At 48.9% G+C, this 22,662-nt stretch overlaps 1 protein-coding gene across 1 annotated transcript in view; it reads left to right on the top strand.

Annotated features, from left to right (window-relative positions):
* The window catches only part of LOC112401279 (multidrug resistance-associated protein 9), a 60,824-nt gene extending 38,873 nt beyond the window's left edge, over nucleotides 1–21,951 (top strand). The window contains 12 exon segments of the mRNA XM_024747450.1: nucleotides 173–265; nucleotides 2,187–2,389; nucleotides 3,070–3,296; nucleotides 5,903–6,040; nucleotides 9,388–9,544; nucleotides 15,051–15,140; nucleotides 16,997–17,186; nucleotides 17,629–17,788; nucleotides 18,851–18,933; nucleotides 19,886–19,998; nucleotides 21,598–21,771; nucleotides 21,865–21,951. Of these exon segments, the coding sequence (XP_024603218.1) occupies nucleotides 173–265; nucleotides 2,187–2,389; nucleotides 3,070–3,296; nucleotides 5,903–6,040; nucleotides 9,388–9,544; nucleotides 15,051–15,140; nucleotides 16,997–17,186; nucleotides 17,629–17,788; nucleotides 18,851–18,933; nucleotides 19,886–19,998; nucleotides 21,598–21,771; nucleotides 21,865–21,951 (1,715 nt within the window).
* Nucleotides 21,952–22,662: the final 711 nt, after the last annotated feature.

Below are 22,662 nucleotides of genomic sequence, written 5' to 3'. Positions count from 1 at the left end.
GGTTCAGGGACCTAACACTCAGACTTGTCACATCAGCCTAGAAAGTGGTTCCCGGGGTAGAGGCCATTTTCCTACAGGCTTTGATTTTCCCACCAGGGTTGGACCCAAGGAAGAGGAGGCCCCGACAGCCCCCTGGCGTCTGTAACCCCTGGCCCTCTATCCTCCCCCGCAGGGTACTTCCTCTCTCCGTGGTCTCTCTTCCTCGTGATGATCCGCAGCTCCGTCTTCAGCAACGTGTGGCTGGGTGTCTGGTTAAACAAAGGCTCACAGCTGAGTTCCCTTTTGGCTTTGGGAAATGCTGAGTCAGTTCCTAATGGAGAGTCTGAACACCATACAATGAGCCTTCCACAGCCCTCTCCACGAGGCTGAGGGCAGCTGCTTACACTACACAACTCAACTCCTGAAATCCCTCTTGATTTTTCAAGACAAGCGGGGCATCCAAATTTGTATGTGCCACCTTCAAATGTTAAAGGATTGGCTAAAAAGCTTGTGCCAGGCAAGTGCAGCATGGCTGGAGTCGTGCACATGCAGGATAGGGTCAGTTCTGCAACCTCTGTCGTAAGGCACCTCTGAGGAGTGTCTGGGAAGGGCTGGGGAAGCCTAACACAGATTTCTGTCTTCTTGCCTCTGAAGAGGAACTGGCATCTTGTCATGGACACTGTCTGGTGTCAGAGAGTTCTACCTGGCTCTGCTCCCCTACAGGAATAAGACATGCAAAAGTCAGACTGGGTCCCTGGATGTGCTGTAGGGCCATTGGGGGGCCTCTCTCTGCCTCCCCAGCTCTCATCTAGGCCAAGCCCCTCCTGGGAAGGACAGATAAATCTGCTCTCCCTCAAGCTTGCTGGAAACTCTCCCAGATTTTGGCCTATGGTTTCAAAGCTTTCCTGGAGCCCCGGGAAATGCTGTGGGGTTGCCTGCCCATCCTCCAAGATTACATTTGGGTACAGTTCTGTTTCTATGACAACCAAAGGGAGGAGGTCCTGGGAAGACATGGGCAGGGGAGAGGATGCGATTGCCCTACTGGAATTTGGCATAGCTCCCTGAGAACAGTCCCAAGGGGAGAAGCCAAGGGGTGGCCTTCTCTGTGCAAAAAGAGAGCCATCTCTGGAATGTCCCCCAGATACCTGCTTGCTCATGAAGAGCCCTTTCCTTGGAGAACCCAAGGGGTGAGTCAGAGCAGAGCCTCTCCCTACACGTGGTGCTTCCCCAGTAGGCCAGTGCCATTCTAATTGGGCAGCAGCAATGATGGCTGACCCACGCATTGGCGCCACTACCAGACACTGTGGGCATAGCCCACAGCGCAGCGAAACCTCCTCTTCAAGATGGTCCTTTGGTCAGTTAGCTCCCCAGGGATGCTTTTGCTTTTATGGATGTTCATCCAGCTTCTGGTTTCCATTTCCGCTATTGCTGTAATAAGCAAAATGGCATTTAGAAGAAAGATGCTTGTTCGCTCCCCAAAGGCAGTCTTGACTTTTAGCACATGGCTCAGAGAAAAGCAAAACTGCCACTTTTTCAGGAGGAGGAGATGGCCTCCCTCCAGAAATGCAGGCGAAAACACGTGTTCTCCTCGTGCAGGATGGAGTGTGGTCTCCTTGAATCCTCCCAGAGTCCTTGGCTCATCAGGCTCCCTCCTCCCCACCGCCGACTTCAGGGCAGTGGACCAGCGCCCTCCTAGGCGCACCCTGAGAAAAGGAAAGGCAGAGGGCCCTGGGGGGGGCTGGCCCATCATACAGAGAAGCTCCTGAGTCTCCCCGAAGGCCTGGTGGTTTCTGCCATCAGGTCTCTGATTCCCTGGCCTGTCTGGGCTGCCTGAGTGTTGCTCGGCCAGCATATGGAACCCACATATTGTTGCTTCTGTGATTTTCCTGGCCCAGCATCACCTCTGGTCTCCTGAGGTGCAGTTGATTTCTGAGATGACTGCCCTGTACAAATCTGGTTTGTCTGCTCTGCTTTTCTCGCTGACTGTGCTGAGCCTCGTCAGCCAGGGGCCCTTGGGGGCCCAGCGGCACAGCAGTAGGACCCTTGCAAAGCTCAGGAGTCCCCACAGGGAACTGACTTGATTTTACCACCTGACTCATTCTTAACAAGTATGCACTCCTTTTTAGTTTCTTCTCCCTGGAAAGATTCTCTGAAAAATTCCCATTCTTTTGACAGTTGATCAATTCTTGGTGCCTCTTGTTTTCCTCCCAAGATGACATGTGGGCCTCACGGCGTCATGAGCACGTGTGAGGTGGGCCCGGTGCCGGCAGACACCGGGCCGAGGGTGTACCAGTGGGTGTATGCAGGGAGCATGGTGTCCGTGCTGGTGTTTGGTATCACCCAAGCCTTCACTTTCACCAAGACCACGCTGATGGCATCCTTCTCACTGCACGACCGAGTGTTTGACAAGGTACAGGCTCCCCATCTTCCGCCCCAGGGGCTGCATGTGCATCGGTACATCAGTCAGTGGGGTTTATTGATCACCTGTGATGTGCCAGACACTGTGCTCAGCTCTGGGGTGGACACTGCTCACGGAGCTTATAGTCGAGTCTGGGAAGAGTCTCCCAGTATCTAATTATCAACTACAAAGGCAAACTTCAGGGAGCTGTGGGTGTGTCATGGGCCCAGGCAGGGCTGGGGGTGAAGGTGTGAGTGGTCAGGAAGGTCTCCCTGGGACACTGCCCTGGAGCAGACGTGTGCAGGCCCAGAGGGCATCTTCTGCTCCAAGGAGCTCTGAGGACATCAGGCCCCCTCTTCATTCCGCTGTTGCCATGGAGGGCCCTGACCGGAGCACACAGGTGTGTCCCCCATCCCACCCTGCCACACACACACTTGGCCTTTTATTGCCCTGGGCAAAAAATCCCTCCCTCCTCCAAGGAGGCTGAACCCCTCCAGGGTCACTCTCATCCACGGTGGTGGCGAGAAAGGGCCGCATTCTTGCTTTCCCAGGACGGCCTGGCACATCGTGTCGGCCCCCAGAAAAAACCTCAGGCCTGGCTCGTGATCCCAGCCCCAGGGAGCGCCGGACGGGGCAGGGGTGGGGGTCACCAAACAGGCACCTAGCCCCTGACCCTCCATCATCGCCCACAGATCCTGGAGAGCCCGATGAGTCTCTTTGACAGGACTCCCTCCGGCCGGCTAATGAACCATTTCTCCGAGGACACGAACGAGCTGGATGTGAGGCTGCCATTTCATGCCGAGAACTTCCTGCAGCAGTTTTTTATGGTGCTGTTTATCCTCGTGATACTGGCTGCTGTGTTTCCTGCTGTCCTTTTAGTCCTGGCCGGCCTGGCTGTAGGCTTCTTCATTCTTTTACGGTAGGTCAGTGCACGATTTAAAAAGGAGCACACGAAACCTATGCATATTTGGTTAACCCTGTGCAGTGACCCGGTAGTATCCGGTGGTACTGAGTCCTTGCTGTCTTCTCTGAATGGTGGAGCACGTTGATTTTTGGTGATGTGCTAAGTGCTTGGCATACATCTGGCATTTGAGCCTCAGAGCAACGCTGAGGGGTGGATATGGCTGGGAGATTAAGTCACTGGTCCCAGGCCAGGAAATGAGCGACCGTGGTTGCTGTCTACCTGCTGTTATGTTCTTAACCACTGGGCTTTGCCATTCCTGCTGCTGGAGGATAGAGGAGGCCAGTCTCTCCGAGCTTTGAGAAATAGCCCCACCTGGCCACTGATGTGGTGAGAGAAAGGCCTTGGCTGGTTGGCACTGAGGGTTCCCCGTGCCCACCTTCACACCCACCCTCGGGGAGAGCAGGAGGGCAGCATCCGTCCCAGCTTTCCAGGAAACCCAGCTCCTCAGGCCCTCCCTCGCCCTGGGCGAGCTGGAGTTCTTATCGGGTAGCCTGCTGGGTATTGCGTGAGGGCTAAGGATTGGAAATCAGTTGAAATTTGCAACAGGGTCCCGGCTCTGTTGCCAAACTAGCTGGAGGACCTTGGAGAAGTCGGAGGAACGCTGCAGGCCTCAGTCTCCTTCTCTCTAAAATGGTAATCATCGAAACATGCGCCTCGCCTGTTCTGCAAGGGTTCTCAGAGGATCAATAAGTGTCTTGTAAATTAGAAATGGGACACAATATTATGCAAACTTTGAGTTTCTATAAAACTCAACGAAATGTTTATCACGTTCCTAAATGTGCCCAGCCCTGGTCTGGACACGGAGGGTCTTGAAGAGGGTGCCCAAATCGTAGACCCACGTCCACCTGTAAGCAGGAACATCACACTCAGAGCTGAGTTTTAGAAATATTGCTGTGGCCATTGCACAGTGTGGAGGGTGGATGAAGCTACAGAAAGACTGAGACAAGCCTATAGGATTGGAGACTCTTGCAGTATAGAATCTGAGTGAGAACTGAGACGTAGGCAGCAGCAGTCAGGCCAGAAAAGAGGTGGATTCGGGAGCCATTTCGCAGATAGTCCGTTGGGGTTGGGGGATGGGAGAGGCCAAGGATGAGTCCAAGACGGGGAGTGCTGTGAAGACAGATATGAGTGATACAGGAGGAGACGCAGTTGGGGGTGATCAAGATTCCCGGTTTGATTTTGGATGCTTCAAGGTTGTGGATCAAGTCCACAGATGATGCCACAGACAGTGCAGAATGTGCGTGTAGGGATGCATGGTCAGAGAGCCTGACTCCACATCCTTGGCTGAAGCTGGCGTCGCCATGGGAACTAGCACATGTGCCCTGGGAGTTGGGGGAGCCGGGCTCTCGCTTCAGTCTCCCACTGCCTCCTTTGTGACTCTGAGAAAGGACACACGGGCCTCAGTGTCCAGATCAAGAGTTTATTGCAGCGACCAAATACAAATAATTTCTGCAAGTCCTTTACAAACCATAACAGGTCCTGGGTGCCACTTCTTAAAATGGATTCCTTGGGCTGGTGTTTGTTTTTGTAATCTGTGTGTTTGTCTGACCATTGTTCCTGTCTGTTCTCCCCTCTGTGCTGTTTACTTACTTAGTAAAAGGTTTTTCTCTGCCCTGCACCCCTACTTCTTGCTACAAGACAGGCCAGATCAGGCTGATCCAGACTGAGTTACCCAATGTTTCCAACTAACTCACTTGAGCTCTGAATGAGGTTTCCCTTCCTCTCTCCTGGGTGAGTGTCAGCTGAGTCTGGAGTCCAGATCAGATTCGCTGTCACGGGCCAGCTGCCAACGTGCGTGCCGAGGGCAGTGGTCTCGCACTCACCGGGGCCCTGGGGGAGTTACATCCCATGGAGCATTTGGTTTTAAAATCAGCTCCTGAGGTGACAACGTTCAAATGTTGTTCAAAATTACCTTTGAAAATGTCTTTAGAAGATCGCATATTGGCAGTTGACACACCAGATCCAGATTTTCCTTCACAATTGGAACAGATCCCTTTTTCTTTGGTCGGGTACCCAGAAGTAGCTGGCTTGTATTTAGGGGCTGCACTGTGTGAAAAACACTAGTCTTCAAAGAAGAGAGTCACAGCTCGTGCCGCGAGACACTCACGCTGCAAGAAGCCTTCAGAACTGAGACCACAGGAAGGAGTGGCTCAAATTTCTGAGACCCCACCCTCACACACAGGGATGGGCCCCCCAAGAGGAGAATGGCGGGCTAGCCCCTCCTCCCTGGTTAGATAGCATCGTCCGTCTTAAATTTGTCTTGAGTGCCCAGCTGGATTTGAGCTGAGGGGAGTACTGGGAGACCCCATTTGGGGCCCTCCGGGCCACTCTTGGTTTTCCCAAAGCATTTTTTTTTTTTTTTGCGGTACGCGGGCCTCTCACTGTTGTGGCCTCTCCCGTCGCGGAGCACAGGCTCCGGACGCGCAGGCTCAGTGGCCAGGGCTCACGGGCCCAGCCGCTCCGCGGCATGTGGGATCTTCCCGGACCGGGGCACGAACCCACGTCCCCTGCATCGGCAGGCAGACTCTCAACCACTAAGCCACCAGGGAAGCCCCCCGCAGCATTTTTCACAGAGGACTCCAGGAGCTCAAGAAGGTCGAGAGTGTCAGCCGGTCCCCCCGGTTCTCCCACGTAGCCTCGTCCACGAAGGGTCTGGGAACCATCCACGCCTACAACAAGAGGGAGGACTGCGTCAGCAAGTAAGTCCTGGGCAGGGCCTGCCCCAGGGCTTCCGCTCCCTGTCAGCCCCAGCGGGAGGCCCAGAAACGCTGGCTGCTCTGGCTCTGAGGAGGGAAGTCTGGGTGGCGCGGCCTGACTGTGGACGGAGAGCCGGTAGAACGGAGGAGGTGCCCCTCACACACTAGGCCTTTCTCCCCAGTGTCCGAGGTCCCCAAAGACTCGACCTCATCCAATGACAACCTCAGTACAGGGTTTTACATGTTTTATTTTTTTCTCCCTAAAAGTAAAATGTGTTCAGTTCAGGAAAATAGGAGAAAACAGAAAGAAAAAAAAAAATCACCCATGGGCCCCCAACCCAAATCCTATTAATATTTTTGTGTATTTCCTTCCAGTCTTTTCTTTTTTTCTATTTCTGAAGTATTTACAATCATTTTTGTCTTGTTTTATTTTTAAATAGCATTTTTCATGTTATTACATATTCCTTGTAAAAGTCATTTTTAAAGACCACATTACATCTCACTTCGTAGATGGACCAGTTTTCTTCTTTTTAAAATGTCGGGACTAGATTAATCAATTTCTCTGGAGTCCTCCAGCTCCAAACTTCTAAAACACCGTATAATTACATATAATTAGTGTGTATCCATCACAGTAGGCTCACTGTGGTAACAAACAGCTACAAATTTTAGGGGCTTAACACAATACATATTTATTCTTCCTCAAGCCACACCTGAATGAGGGTCCATGGGGCAGGGGTAGGGGATTCTGCTCCACACTCAGGTACACGTTCTCTCTCCATCTGGGGCTTTTCCATCCTGAGGGCCTTGGGGACCTTTCCAGAATCCTCTGGTCTAACTGGAAGGTAAGAGGAGAGATGTGGGTAGAGGACCCCAATGAAGGCACTCATCATTTCTGCACACTCATTGGCCAGGGTTCAGTCACATGGGTGCACCTAACTGCAAAGGAGGCTGGGAAATGTAGTCCAGCTGTGGCCACAGGAGGAAAAGAAAATGGAATTTGGTGAATCTATAGCGTCTCTGCCACATACATGGTTTTTCTCCACCCTCATCCTTTCCCTCCTTAAAATCCTAACACACACTTCAAAGTTTGTGTCTCTCTCTCCCCACCACCCACGATCTCAGTGTGGACCTGGCACCCCGGCCTGTCTTTAGTTCAGTCAGCAGCTAGCCCTGTTACTGGCGTGACCTGAACATCATCTGTCAAGAGTCCTGCATCACACATCCACCCTTCCAGTGTCCTGGTCATGGGTCATTCATCAACTCACAACAAACTGAACAGATTCAATCCTTGTCTTCCTGCAGATTCTCCCCCAAGGTTTCCAAAACGATCCTATAGGAGAGCTGAGCCCTATGCCATTGATGGGCTTTCCCCTCTTTTAATCCTTTCGTTCCTTTCATGGAGTTTCCAGAGGGCTTGGGCTTCTCACTTGCACTGCTTCTGTGAACAGACAAAAATGCTACAGCACTAAAAAAAGGTTCGAGGTCAAATTCCAATTTGATCCCTGCCAGTGATTCTGTTTCTGCACAACCTAACCAACCACACACGTAAGACCGCAGGTGACTCCTAAGTCACTTAAGCTGTCAGTTGAATTTGTAGGCTTTATAGAGACATGGTAGAAAGACCAAAGTGTTTGGAAGAATATTTTAACTAAGCTCTGGGAAAAATTAGTTGGAGTGGAAACAGAGAGGAGGGTGCTACATGGCCCAGCCTGGGTAGTCAGAGGGGCTTCCAGCCAGAATCCTTTGAGGAGGTTTAGAACAGGATGGAGCAGCAATGCCTGAGGACGTCGTGACTGCACCAATGGAGGAATCTCAACTCTTTAGGGGTTTAAGCATGGAAAGTTTTTATTTTTATTCTAATAATTTCTACCAGTTGTTCTGATGAAGCCCCTTTCCCAGTAAGTCAGGGGAACCTTCAGTGGCAATTGTGATTAATGTCCCTTCTGGTCAATGGTTAGCTCAGTCCAGTTAAAACTTCAATCTTGAAGGTACTCAGGTCACAGCCCCCCACCCTCCATCTGCTCAGAGGCTTGGTGTGGGCATGCTGGGCTGCTCTATGTGTCAGGCAAGGGGGCAGGGTCACTGTTGGGAAGCACCCAGTCTTTTCTTTTAAACACTCTCTCCCTTTTCCCTGAGCCTGGTTCTCTGAGGCTGGTGCAGGGGGATGGAGGTGGGGAAGGACACATCCTCAGGTGACCACCCTGTCCAGGTCATTCTCCTTTCTGCTGCTGATTTCTTCTGGTCCAGCTCCCGGTGCAGATAAGGTGTGGCAGGGGAGAGCCCCCAACAGGACCCAGGTCCCCAGCCGCTCTGCTGGGCACTGCCGATGGGCAGGCTCTGGCGGGTCCTCCCGTGAGCTCCGCCTGGCAGCCTCACATGCCATCTTCCCTCTGCACCCCAACTCTAGGAACTGCAGGAACGGGCAGGACCCACCTTCCGTACATCTGGAGACCGAGCAGCTCCGGGGCTGGGTCTCGCCTTCATCCCTCGGCAGTGTCACGTCTCTGTCGCTCTGCCCTGTGCTCCTTCTCCTCTTTGGCTCAGGGGACACGCAGTAGGTGTACAAGATGTCAGCTTTCTTTTTTTTCCTCCACCTTTATAAACAATTGCCTTGACTCTTCTTTCCCTGAACTGGGGAGGAGAACCAATCCAGCACCCTCTTTTCCTTCCTCTGCCATCACAAACATTGAGATCTCCTCACCTCCCACCCTGTATAGATCAAAGGGATCAACGGTCATTTCCACAGGGCCTTTGGAGGGTGGCTACCTCCAAGACAGCGGTCCTTTGGAGATACACTGTGAGGTTCTCAGCCCCTTTTGTTCTCAGCTGTGGGTTCCAGTTGCCAGTTCTGGGAAAGACAGAAAGAGCCCACTCAGCACCATATGCTACTGCCATGTAGGATTTCTCAAAATATGTGCAAATCAAAGATGCCCATGGCAGCAGATTTTAAAGAGTATGAAGATATGCTCATCTTTGTAAGAGATTCCCATATAAGAATGCATTGGGGGCTTCCCTGGTGGCGCAGTGGTTGACAGTCCATCTGTTGATGCAGGGGACGCGGGTTCGTGCCCCGGTCCGGGAAGATCCCACATGCCACGGAGCAGCTGGGCCCGTGAGCCATGGCTGGTGAGCCTGCGCGTCCGGAGCCTGTGCTGTGCAACGGGAGAGGCCACAACAGTGAGAGGCCCACGTACCACAAAAAAAAGAATACATTGGCCCTTGAGTAAAAATTCCTCTCACCCTATTTCTCCAGTAGCCCTAACCTTAAGTCTATGGAAGCACAGCCTGACCTCCTGTTTTGTCTGATTTCTTAATTTTAGGTTTCAGATGCTAAATGATGAAAACTGCAGCCATCTCCTATACTTTAACTGTGCTCTCAGGTGGTTTGCTCTAAGGATGGACATCCTCATGAACATCATCACCTTCATTGTGGCCTTGTTGGTGACCCTGAGTTTCTCCTCAATCAGTGCTTCATCCAAAGGCTTGTCATTGTCTTACATCATCCAGGTAACACCTAGTGTAAGGCTGGGCCTGGCCTGGAGGCTCTGGCATAGAGTGTATCAGGGAAGATGGACATAACAGAAAACCCAACTCAACGGGTTTAAACAATAAGGAGAGCTCAGTGGTGAAGTTCACATCATTCAAAGGTCTGGTGGCTGTATGGGCTTCAGGCACAGCTGGATCACGGCCCCTGGGTTTGTCCTCCTCCTGGGATGACTTTCTTCATGGCTGTGCAATGGTGACTGGCAGCCTCTGGGGGCTATAGCAGGAAGGAAGCAGGAGAAAAAAGTTTCCTGCCCCAGCCACTGAACAAAAGCCCTATGTTTTACTTTCTCTGGATTAATTGAGGCATCCCCAAACTAATTTGTGGCTCGATGGGATGCGGATGACTGGCTTAGGCCAAAGGATGGAGTCATACCCCATGCTGCTCTCATGTCACACACCGCTGCCCCACAATGGGGAGAGGGAAAGGAATGCTGGGGGGCAGCCATGATGTCCATGACAAATAATCACCCACTTCTCTTTTTGGTTGCTTTGGTGTTTTTCTTTTGAAAAATAAGAATAACAGGGAAACAATAATAATAGGGAATAATAATGATAATAGGGAAACACATGTCATTTTAGGCACTGTTGTAAGTTCTTTACATAAATTAACTCATTTATCCCCACAATAACCCATGAGGTAGGGATGCCATAATCCCGGTTTTACAGGTGAGGAGACTGAGGTCCAGAAAGACTTGTCAGAATCACACACCGGCATGTGCGAGAGCCAGGATTTGAATCCACGTCATCTGGGTCTGATACCAATCTGAGTCTGCATCTGCTCCTCGTTACATACCTCACACCTCTGTCTTTGGAAGCTATTCCCATGCATTCCTTATCCTCGGTGCTCTGACATTCCAGGACAGTGAGTCTGAGTGGGGGTCTGTTTCCACTTATTCTGTTCAAGGCTGGGAACAGAATAAAGTCAAATCTCTCTTCAAGTGGAAAAATTTCTCCTTTTCCTCCTTTATTCCTTTTTCTCCTCTTGATAATTTCCTTGTCTCCTTTCCCTTTGTTTTCCTTTTCTGTCACTCATATTGGTTGAATATTGGTTGAATATTGGTTTTCTTGCATCAGTCCTCTATGTTTCCTTTCTTTCATCTCAAAGTTTCCATGTTCTTGTTTTTTTATCTTTATTCTGGGAATTTTCCTTTGCTTTGTCATTCGGCCATTCTCTTGAATTTGAAGATCATATGTTCGTATACTTAATTTCCACAAACTCTTTCTTATTCTCTGAGTTTTTAAGCAAATCGTTTTAAAATGGGTGCACCATATTTTTAATCTCTCTGAGGATATTAATTAGGGCTCCTCACCTTTCTTAAACTCTCCTTTCTTATTTGACTGATACCTGTTTTTTCCAGGATCAGGTTTTTTGTTTGTTTGTTTGTTCATCTGGTTCTTGCTCTTTCATGCCATTGGTTTTGTTCATATGTCTCTTGATCCATTTGTGGTTAAGGCTGAGAAACTTGGTTGGATTTTCATGTTTTCATCTGCCTTTGTATATGCCTTGGTAGGTCTCCCCTGATGGGACGTTTTATAACTATGGATAGGTGGGTTGGACTTTTCCACAGGCTGGCTTCACTTCAGGAAAGCAGCCAGAGAGCTGGCCTTCAGACACCCAAAGGCTAGATTTAAAGAGATTTTATCTAGGATACTAATCTGGGAGCCCCATTTATCTCCAAGTCATTTATCCACTTTCTTTAGGGAAGTGTGTGTGTGTGTGCGTGTGTGTGTGTGCGTGTGTGTGTGTGCGTGTGTGTGCGCGTGCGTGTGCGTGTGCGTGTGCGTGTGTGTGTGTGTTTTGGCCCAGGGATAAATTGCCCAGCTACCTCTGGTTGGGAGGAAGATGAGGAGGGGCAGGAAATGGGCCCAACGGGAGTAGCTGTCTATAAGCCACCTCAGTCTGTCTCTTTGTGGACCCCTTCTCTTACCTGGAGCCTCTCTGACTTCTGCTGGACAGAAGGTTCTGGAAGCCCCTGCAGCACACTCTGCCTCCATCCTATCAAAAGGCTTTCATCCTCTTTCCATCTTCCAGAAATGTGTAACTCTCTCCTTCAATGATATCTCTTGATATCTCTTCCCAAGCCCCTTGCTGTTACAGTCTATTCCTTTTTGCAATCTCTGTACTATCATTTTAATAATGTTTTGGAAAGGAAGAGGAACAAATATATGCTCAGGACTCTATGTTAAGTGAGGGAAATGAGTTTTCCTTGGGTAGTCATTTTTCTTCATTGATGGATGATTTTTTTTTCTTTTTTTTTTTTTTGCGGTACGCGGGCCTCTCACTGTTGTGGCCTCTCCCGTTGCGAAGCACGGGCTCCGGACGCGCAGGCTCAGCGGCCATGGCTCACGGGCCCAGCCACTCCGCGGCATGTGGGATCCTCCCGGACCGGGGCACGAACCCGTGTCCCCTGCATCGGCAGGCGGACTCCCAACCACTGCGCCACCAGGGAAGCCCTGATGGATGATTTTATTTGTTGTTACCTAGTAAAATATTAAACAGATGATGTTGAATAGATTCCCTTACTTGGTCCAAGTGAAACGGCTTTCCTCAACTGAGGTTATGCTCTTGGGATATATCACCAGCTTTCTGTGAGATTGTTTTTAAACATTCCTGTGAGGCTGGAGAATTTGCACACCTCAAGATCTGCAGGGTGTTTCCCCTCCAGCTGGCTTTGTGCTTTATTGAGCATTAGCCCCCCTTTGGAGAATACGGAAAATCCAGCTGACAGAGCTTCCCTTGAGAACAGAGGAGACTCCCTAGGTGGATGAGAAATTGGTGTGAAGTCCCACAGAGCAGAAAGTGAGTGCAAAGTAACATCACATAACATCACAGACGAGGAGGAGCACTTCCTGGGGCCAGCACTGTGCTGATAAGGGAATTCTAAGCCCATGGAGGGCTGCCCGGGGCCCTGAGAAGCTGATACCCTTGAACTTAACAAAATACTTATATGCCCTTCTCAAGAGCAGAGTTCATTCATTCACTCAGCAGACGTGTCCACTGAGCACCTGCCAGGAGCCGGAACCATGCCAGCTGCTGTGGGTTCAGCAGTGAACAAGCTGGACAGATCTCTGCACTCATGGAGCTTACATGCTAGTGGGATATAAAGGGGTATAAAGTGGGATGGAATAAATAAGTGCGCAAGTAAATAAATAAGGAGACTTCAGAAACTGTTGAACTGTTTTGAAGATAATGAAGCAGGGTAATTGACTGTAAGTGGGGAAGCAGCATTAGACCCCATATAGTCAAGGGAAGGCCTCTGCCGGGAGGTGACACCTGAATTTGATAAAGAAGGAGCCAAGGAAGTGCTTCAGTCTAAGGGGCCAGGGAAGGCTGGGGGTAGGCAGGAGACTGGTGCCTTTGGGGAACTCAGAAGCTCCTGCGGCCTGAGCAGGGTGGTGGAGAATACGATATGAGGGGTCGGCGGGGCTCCGTCAGCCGTGGGCAGGGGTGTCACCTGTCTTCTAAGAAAGGCTTTCTCGCCTGCAGCACTGTGGACATTTGGGCCAGATAATCCTTTTTGACAGGGGCTGTTCTGTGTGTTGCAGGATGTCAGCAGTCTTCCTGATCTCTAACCAGGAGATGCCAGTAGAATCTCCCGCCTCCAAGGTCGTGACAACCTAAAATGTCTCTAGACATTGCCAAATGTCCCAGGAACGGGGTGCCTAATCACCCCGGCTGAAAGCCAGTGCCCTAAGAGAAATGGGAAGCCAGTGGCATGTGTAAAGCTGGGAGGCAGCAAGGGAGGCCCACTGAGGTGAGCTCTAGGAGGGTCTGGACCCACACTGCTCTCACCTCATCCACCTGCTCAGGACACACTGCCTCCTTCCTGTTAAGGCCACTTGCTGCTACCCAGAGTTTGCTTGGCAGACTCTTATCATGAATGCTTCAGCACACACCGTCTTCTTAATCACCCCAACTAAGGTAACGCCCCAGCCCAGCCCTAGCCCCTCTTTCACATCTTACCAGATAACTGACATTCTTAGGGTTCCTTGACATTGCCTGTGTCTCATCCCGCCGGCCCACTAGAATGCAAGCCCTGGGGCTTCAGGGGTCTTGTCTATCACGTTCACCCCTGGGAAACCAGCCCCAACTGTGCCGGCACCCAGTCACTGCTCACCTAGTGAAGACCTGGTCCTTCCTCCAGCCCACTAGCCCACCCTGCAACTGAGGCAGGTGCTGTTGGTGGCCCCCCTTCCAGGGCAGGCCAGCTGGCCTCCCACTGCTGTGGGAAGGTGCTCAGTTCAAGGCTGAGGCAGGTTGCACCTGCGGTATGGGGAGTCCTCCCAGCGCCTCAGCAATGCCTGCAGGGAGTTAGGGGAGATGGAGCCGCATCCTCGGGACAAGTCAGGTGTGTTCCGTGCGGACTCCCAGGACCCCCAGGGGCGTCAAGCTTCAGTTGCCCACAGTGAAGCCTATCCGGACTCTCCTCCTCTGTGCCTCAGTTCTCCCAGCTCCTACTGGGACTTTTTGGGTCCACCTCCTGGAGGTGTTTCCTAGGGCTGCTGTAACAAATTGTAAACTAGTGGCTTAAAACCAGAGAAATGTATTCTCTTGTGGTCCTGGAAGTTGGAAGTCTAGAATCAAGGTGTCTGTAGGGCCATGTTCCCTTGGAAAGCTCTAGGGGAGAATCTGTTCCTTGTCCCTCCCGGCATCTGGTGGCTGTTGGCTTCCTGGGCTTGTAGCTGCATCCCTCCAATCTCTGTCCTGTCTTCATGTCTCCTCCTCCTCTGTCTCTTATATGGACACTTGTTGGATTTAGGATCCACCCAGGTAACCCAGCTTGATCTCAAGGTCCTTAATTACACCTGCAAAGACCCTTTTCCTAATGAGGTAGGATTCAAGGGTCCCAGGGATTTGGATGTGGAATATCTTTGGGGGGGGACCTCCATTCAACCTGCTTGCCCTCAAATCTCAGGGTTGGCTTCTGGGAGATCCTGGCCTAAGGTGGGTGACCTTAGCAGGCCACCGTCTAAGCCTAGAGTTTCTCATGTCCGAAGCAAGCAGATGGGCTTGATGGTTTCCTTCCACTTCTGATACCTGTGGTGATTGGGTTTCAGGTGCTTCCAGGATGCAGGTGGGGTAATCGGGGAGGGCACAGAGGTGCAGGACCCTACCAGGTGGCCGCAAGTGCTGGGTTTCCAGCAGTGTGGAGGCCCTGGGAGAATTCCTGCTCACAGCAGTTCCCCAGCCCTCCAACCAAGAAGCTTGTGCCTGAGCGGTGCTGTGGTGGGATGACTCTGCCCATCTGGAGTGCCAGAGAGAATATAATTACCATTTGTTTCTAAATACAAAGGAAGTGTTTAAAGGCAAAACACCCCAACAGGAGTGTCTTTACATCTGGACACTTGGCTGGGAACGCAGGCCTGCTTTTGGTGTGGTCCTGAGTAAGACGGGAAGGGTGACTCACAAGCCGGCCCTGAAGGCAGACAGGGCTCTGACTGTGGCTGTTTGTCGCCCCCTCCACAGCTGAGTGGGCTGCTCCAAGTGTGCCTGCGGACAGGGATGGAGACACAGGCCAAGTTCACCTCCGTGGAGCTGCTCAGGGAGTACATTTCGGTAAGAAATCAGTGCAAGAGGAGGAGCCAGTTAACTCTGGCAGAATTTAGGTATTTGATCTTTTCACATGTGAAAGGGATCTCTTTAAAAATTGAAATCGGACCACAACCCCTTTTCTTTTTTCCCATATTTACAATATAGTCTAAATACGGGCCCTGCCGCTCCACGGCATGTGGGTTCTTCCTGGACCGGGGCACGAACCCGTGTCCCCTGCATCGGCAGGCGGACTCTCAACCACTGCGCCACCAGGGAAGCCCCACAACCCCTTTTCTTAACACCCATATTTACAATATAGTCTAAAGTCCTTGATGATGAGGGAGAGGTTCTTTTCAAAAAAATTTCCTCAAGGGCTGTTCCTGTACACAGAAGAGAGAATTCAGTGGCTTACTTTAGTTTCTAAAAATTAATACTTACTTGATTAAAATTGTAAATTGAAAAAAACTGTCTTCTTCTTCTTTAAAAGCTTTTATGTTCCCCTTACAAATCCTGCTATTCTTTGAAAAGCAGTCTTGCCAATTCAAGCAATCACTTTTAAGGGCCTTTGAACAGCATTTGGCCCCTTTTAATTAAATACTTTAAAACATTTTAAGCTGCATTTTAAAATTTAATGCAGTCCATTTCCTTTTTAAGTACCTTGATAATCTGATTTAACAAACAAACCTTCCTGAGGTTATATAAATCTAATAAATTAAACTTATAAATATGGTGAGCTTTAAGTTCTCATGACAGTCCCAATGCTGTATATAAACAGTAAGTTTTTAAACTTAAAACCATGTTAAAATAAGTTATTCAATTTTACATTTTAAATTAGAATCACAAGCCTGAATGTTGTTAACATTATGAATACTTAAAGCACCAAATATGCAGATTCCATAAACTAAAAATACTACTATTCCAATCATGCTTCTCTTAAATATTATTATTACTAATTCTAAATCTTCTAGGGATTAAAAATACTCACTGTCTAGGAATACAATTATTTTCTCAGCTAATTGTGGTTGCCTTTCGACCAGCGATGTGGGCTGGTCAGCCACCCTAATGGGGAACACGGGAGCTCTATTTCTCCTGGTTAACAGGTACTTGATAATTCAGAGGAGGGGTTAGTCTTATAATGCAGTCAAGTTGCTCTCCTCCTTAACTGGAGGAAATTTGCATTTCTTGGGCTCTTATAAAACTTTAATTCCTTTTCCATGTAACTCTGAACTTGACACCCGGTGCTACTGTCATCTTCCTGCTTCTAACACCACAGTGACTCTTGCAGATAATGAAATTGTATCTGATTGAATTCTGCAAATCTCAAGGCTTGGTCTGGATTTGTCACACAGCTTCAAGGTCACACTGCTGACACTTGCCCAGGCTCACAAGGCCCAGTATGAGCTGCCACTTACAGTCATCCATTCTATTCACTAAGCTCTAGCCACATGACTTTTCTTTCTGTTCCTCAAAGTCCCCACACTCATTCTGGCCTCAGGGCTTTTGCACTAGCTGTCTACTCTGCCTGGAATGAATCTTCCTGTAGCTGACATCTTCTCAGCATTCCAGGTCTCAGCTCGAATGTCACATCCTCACAGATGCCTTCCTCAACACTTAAGTAACTTTTACTCCTCCTACCCTTCCACCCCACACATTGTGTGTTCTATTACAATACTCTGTTTTATTGTCTTCATTTCTCATCTCTTTTCTTGTTTATTGTCTGACTTCCCCACTGCAATGTGAGTTTCTGGAGTGCAGTGGCCTTATTGGTCTAGTTCACCAGCATGAATACCAGTACCTAGAATTGTGTGAATGAATGAATGAATGAAATGAATGGAAAAGCAAATGACTATTAACCCATCATTTGTTATTCTGCTTTTCAGACCTGTGTGCCTGAATGCACTCACCCCCTCAAAGTAGGGACCTGTTCCCTCGACTGGCCCAGCCGTGGGGAGATAACATTCAGAGACTATCAGATGAGATACAGAAACAACACTCCCCTCGTTCTCAACGGGCTGAACTTGAACATCCAGAGCAGGCAGACAGTTGGGACTGTTGGAAGAGCAGGTTCTGGTGAGGACAAGCTCTGATTGTGTTTCTTTCAGGTTGTTTTCTTTGCATTTCCACTGGGCATGCTAGTTAAATCACACCAGAGGGTGATGTGCATGCGTGGAGGATTGGGTTTTTTTTCCCTGACATCTCTTTACTGTAAATTAGGATTTCAGGTTGGATGGATGTGTGGAGTTAGAAGTAAACACACATCAGTTTTTGAATTAATTAAGTGAGAATCATTCTGGTGAGATGAGGCCCAGAGGATGAGTCATGTGTTAATAGCCCCTGCAGGGATGGACCAGTTAACTGTATTAGGGTAGCTGAGTGCCCCTGCAGAGTGGGATTTCTGTCTGCACAAGGCCATTTTCATTGCATTAAAAATTCCCTTGATTAGATAGATACTCAGGTATGATGAAATACAAACTGATGTTTGATGTGCTGCTGTTGCATTTATCGTTCCCAGGCAAGTCATCCTTAGGAATGGCCTTGTTTCATCTGGTGGAGCCCGCCAGTGGCACAATCCTCATTGATGGCATGGATATCTATACTGTTGGTTTGGAAGACCTCAGAACCAAGCTGACTGTGATCCCCCAGGATCCTGTCCTGTTTGTAGGTACAGTAAGGTAGCTGTTTTTGATCGTTGCGCATCTCTATTTTTGGATAGTGAAATCAAACCAGCAAGAGCTTTGTGAAGCGTCTGTGCCGTGGCTGGCCTGGGGCTGTCCTATCCTGAGATGCTCACAAGCCTTGGGAGGAGCTGAGGACTAGGGGCCTGAACATTACTTGTGTTTCATAAACTGCATCACAAATACGCAAGATGCTTATGTACAGGGTGAGCAGACATCCCAGTTGGCCCTGGAGAGCCCTGATTTATGCCTGTTTCAGCATCCTATCAGGTTTAGCAGTGGCCACTCCCTAAATTACCCCAGTTTGCACAATCAAATAAATGGTTATTCTACGTATGTAGCTATCCTTTTGGAAGTACGTCAATTCGTTCCCACTAAGAAGTGAACAGAAACTGCTCAAGTCCAAGAACAGTAGGGCTGCAACTTCTACAGGGCTCAAGATCTGTTGTCAAGGCACAAGGAGAAAACCACCGTTACTCACTTACCCCAGTGTAGTGGCTGCCCCTCTAACAAGAGGGACATTTCCCCCATTGAGCACCAAATGAAGTAGGGGGCTGTATTGAGAGTTGAATGAAAAGGACCTTCCGCATCTTGAAATGCTAGACTCACACCCTGCATGTAAGGTGCTCACCCTCTGCAAGACCCGGGAGCTTCAGATAAAGCTTTTGCCTCTGAAGGCAGAGCGAACACACCAGGAGGTGGAATTGCTCGCTGCCTCTCTCTCTGCCAAGAATTTGCATGAGGTCAGATCCGCTCTGCTGCACACGGCCATGGAGAGGACCAAATGTGTCTCCCCGGTGCCTCGCTCGGGGCTATCTCTTGGCAGGGTTGGTGGTCTGCCTGCCTTGGTGGTTTCTGCTGCATCCCAGAGTCATGGGTCCTCGGTCTCTCGGCCTGAGGTTGGTATTTCATGAACCACTGCCCTGGACTAAGCACTGCTCTTGTTGCTGTGGTGTCATCACACACCATCTCCCGCTCTCCCCCTCGTGCTGTGGAAAACATGCTCTCCCATTCTCTCGGCCTCAGAAATTCAGCTTCCTCTCCTTTCCTTCATTGCAGTTACAACTTGGATCCCTTTGAGAGTCACAGCGATGAGATGCTCTGGCAGGTTCTGGAGAGAACATTCATGAGAGACACAGTAGGTCTCTGGGGCTGTCCGGGATGAGTCCGATTCCCAGCACCAGTGCCCCAGACACCTGGCTCAGGTTTAGATTTGGCCAGTTGTTTGTTGGCACCACATATGTCAATCCTAATTACTCCTTGTTAAAAGCAACAATAAACAGTATTTATTAGGCCACTGCAATGATTCAGTCAAGAGCACTACTTGCATTATCTCAGTTGGTCCCAACTACAACCCTCTGAGGTTGGTACTCCTACCCCTACTTTTAGAGATGCAGAAACTAAGACTCAGGGTAGTCAGGTGTGAGTAGCAGAATGGAGACTTGACCCCAAGCCCATCTGACTCTAGACCAGAGGAAGTGCCCTACTGCTCTGCCAATAGCCTCATTTGCTTATTGAAGCAGATAAACTCTGGGAAGGTGAGAGGGCATGGCATGGAATGAACCATTTGTGAGGTGCAACCCTGTCCTATAAGAGCTGCAGCTGGGGTCAGCAGGTGAGCGTGGCCACCTCTGCAGCCCAGAGGGAATTTTTTTTCCCAGGACTTGGTACCAAGGTGAGCATCGCCCAAAGCCACTTTGACTTGTCCTGCTAGATAAATCAGACCCTGTCTTTACCTTTCCTTGATGACCAGAAAACTCCATCCCATCTCCATTTTATGCATAGAAATAAGGATCCTGAAAGCCATTTACACCTGTTTGTGTTTCTCTGGAGCCACGTGTGCATCATCTTTTGGCGAGGTGTCCGCGGGGCTCTATGAATCACACTGCGATTTTAAATTATGAATGACTGCCTACTCCTTGGTCTTTCCCTGGTGCCTGTTCGCAATATTGAAATGATTGTTGTTTTGCAGTTTCTTTTCCGCAGTAAAATAAAGCCAGCCGATAAATGCAAGAGAAGGGGGCAATCAATATGGAGGATACAGGACAATTTTATAGATCATCAGCACAATATGGCATTCTCTGTGTTCTACAGACAATGAAACTCCCAAAAAATTATAGGCAGAAGTCACAGAAAATGGAGAATACTTCTCAGTAGGGGAACATCAGCTGCTTTGTATGGCCTGAGCGCTTCTCCATAATTCAAAAGTAAGGAAACAACGCGGAAAATGGATTGGTCCAATTTTGGATATTTCCTGCAGCGCCACTCAAGCCGGGAGGTAGAGCCAGGCGTTTGTCTTTCAATAAAGAGAGAGCAATTGGGCCATTTAAAAACCAATCACTTTTTCTTAAGACAAAGTTCTGAGGGGAAAAAATTGAAAAATAACAGCCATTTACAGCAATAGCACCTGTCTCCCCTGGGCCTTTCCCCAGGAGGTCTTGCTTAGGTATCATCTCTGTCCTCCTAAGTGGTTTGGGTTTGAGAAATCTGCCTCTCAACTTTTTCCCTTTGTCCCTGAATGATTCTGAGGCCTGATAAACAGTACTCAAGATACTAAAGAAGGCCTTCAGAATGCCAGGATATAAGGACTGTAAAATTTATACTAATTTTTCTTAGTGACTTAGCCATCTTTGCTTACTGATTTCAGAGAAGGGATTGCTGTTGCTTTAGAAATCCCATTCTCTGAACCCTGATCAAAGTGTAACCCATCGTGTGTGCTCTCTACATGTGTTAACGACAGGGAAGGGAGCAAGCATGCATTCAGTCCTGACTGTGGCACTACACAGTACTGAGTGGTTGATGTGTTGTCCTTGCATTTCATATTCATGATAAGGTGTAACCCCCTTTTACAGACAAAGAAATGGAGCCTTGGGGAAGTCAAGTAATTTAGCCAAAGTCAAGCAGAGTTAGAGCTGAACTCAAGCCCTCTGACTGGCAAACCAGCTCTGTGGCAGGCAGAATAATGCCCCCCCCCCCCCCCCCCCGCAATGATGCCCATGTCCTGATACCCGGAATCTGTGAACATGTTACCTTACCTGGGAAAAAAGGGCTTTGCAGATGTGATTAAGTCAAGGATCTTGAGATGGGGAGATTATCCTGGATTACCTTGGTGGGCCCAGTGTAATTACACAAGTCTTTATAAGGGGAGGAAAGAGAGTCAGAAAGAAAGAAGAAATGCAATGATGGAAGTAAAGGTTAGAGTGATGCCAGAAAGAGGCCACGAGCCAAGGAATGCAGGCAGTCTCCAGAAGCTGGAAAAGGCAAGAAAACCTTCTTCTCTTGAGCCTGCAAAAGAAATGCAGTCCTGACAAGACCTTGGCTTTCTTCTCTTGAGCCTGAAAAAGAAATGCAGTCCTGACAAGACCTTGGCTTTAGGACTTCTGATCTCCAGAACTGTAAGATAATAAATTTGTGTTGTTTTGAGCCTCTAATTTGTGCTAATTTGTTATAGCAGCAGTAGGAAACGTAACAAGTACTGTTATTATATCTCATGCTAACTCATGTAGTACAGTAGATAAAGACCATGGGGCATTTCTTCTTACTGGTTTGTAGGATTAGAATAAACCATTCACAAAAAGGGGAGTAAAGAATATACAACCTTGTTTCTCCAGCAAGTCCCTCTGACGAACATGAAGGTGGTGCGATACGACTTTTATTCTCTTGTTCTTTTTCTAACTTTCTGAGATGGATACTTAGCTCATTACTTTTCAGCCCTTCTTTTTTAATAAATTGAGGTAAGACTATAAGTTTCCCTCTAGGTATAGCTTTGGCTTGTTGTGACTTTCGCAATGCTCCTTCCTCAACAGATCATTCTCCTTGATGAAGCCACTGCCTCCATGGACTCTAAGACTGGTACTCTTGTTCAGAGCACCATCAAAGATGCCTTCAAAGACTGCACTGTGTTGACCATTGCCCACCGCCTCAACACGGTCCTCAACTTTGACCGCGTCCTGGTCCTGGAAAACGGGAAGGGGCAGGAAGTTGGCGTCACCTCTCCAGAGGCTTCAGTGGTTTGGGCTCTGTGGTGGGTGGATATTTTCTGACAATTTCAGCTCTCCTTCTCTGACTTTCAGGTGGTCGAGTTTGATAAGCCTGAAGTCCTTGCTGAGAAGCCAGATTCTGCGTTTGCGATGTTACTAGCAGCAGAAAACAAAGTCTGACTATAAAGGTCCCCATAGGGGCCACATCAGCTGATTTTAGAGGAAGAGGAGGCTGTGTGAGATGAGTCAGATGTGCCTGCAGGGGGAGGGGCCGTTATCTCAGGGGGCAGCTCTGGTCCACCATCCCTCCCACGCCTGGAGCACAGGCAGAGCTGGGGTGGAGGCTGTTTCCTTGCCTCGCCCAGCACATGCCTCCTGACCTCACTTGGAGGGCATGGGTCTGGTCCTAGATGATGAACAGAGGCAGAAGAAGCTTGTGGGTTAAAAAACTGCCCCTTACCTTCTAAAACCCTAACTATCCCTCATGTGTCCTTATCATTACCACCTCAGTGCCTGGGAATGGAACCATTGTAACTTTCAGTTAAAAACTGGTCAAACAGAATGGAAAAATGCCTAAGGATGGACTTTGTAAAGGTTTCCTGCCTTGTTATCAGAAGGGAAAAGAGCAGAGTTTTCTTCCTGCTTAACTCCCATTCACATCTATTTGGACACATGTTACTGTGTTACTGACTGTGTGACAAGCAGTAACTACACAGATCTGTAGCATGAAAGATTGATTACAGTGTTTGGTGAATTTTTTAAAAAAATAATCATATTGTATGTCCCATTTGCTCTATTAGAATAACCAGGGAAACAAAATGTTGGAGTTTTTCTGTAAATTACATTTTTATATCTTCTATATTGGTCATTAAAATGCAGTAGGAAATTAAA

The sequence above is a fragment of the Neophocaena asiaeorientalis genome, unplaced genomic scaffold (assembly GCF_003031525.2).
Source record: "Neophocaena asiaeorientalis asiaeorientalis breed wild unplaced genomic scaffold, Neophocaena_asiaeorientalis_V1.1 scaffold438, whole genome shotgun sequence".
NCBI classification, from domain to species: Eukaryota; Metazoa; Chordata; class Mammalia; order Artiodactyla; family Phocoenidae; genus Neophocaena; species Neophocaena asiaeorientalis.
This window is presented reverse-complemented; position numbering and strand designations above follow the sequence as displayed.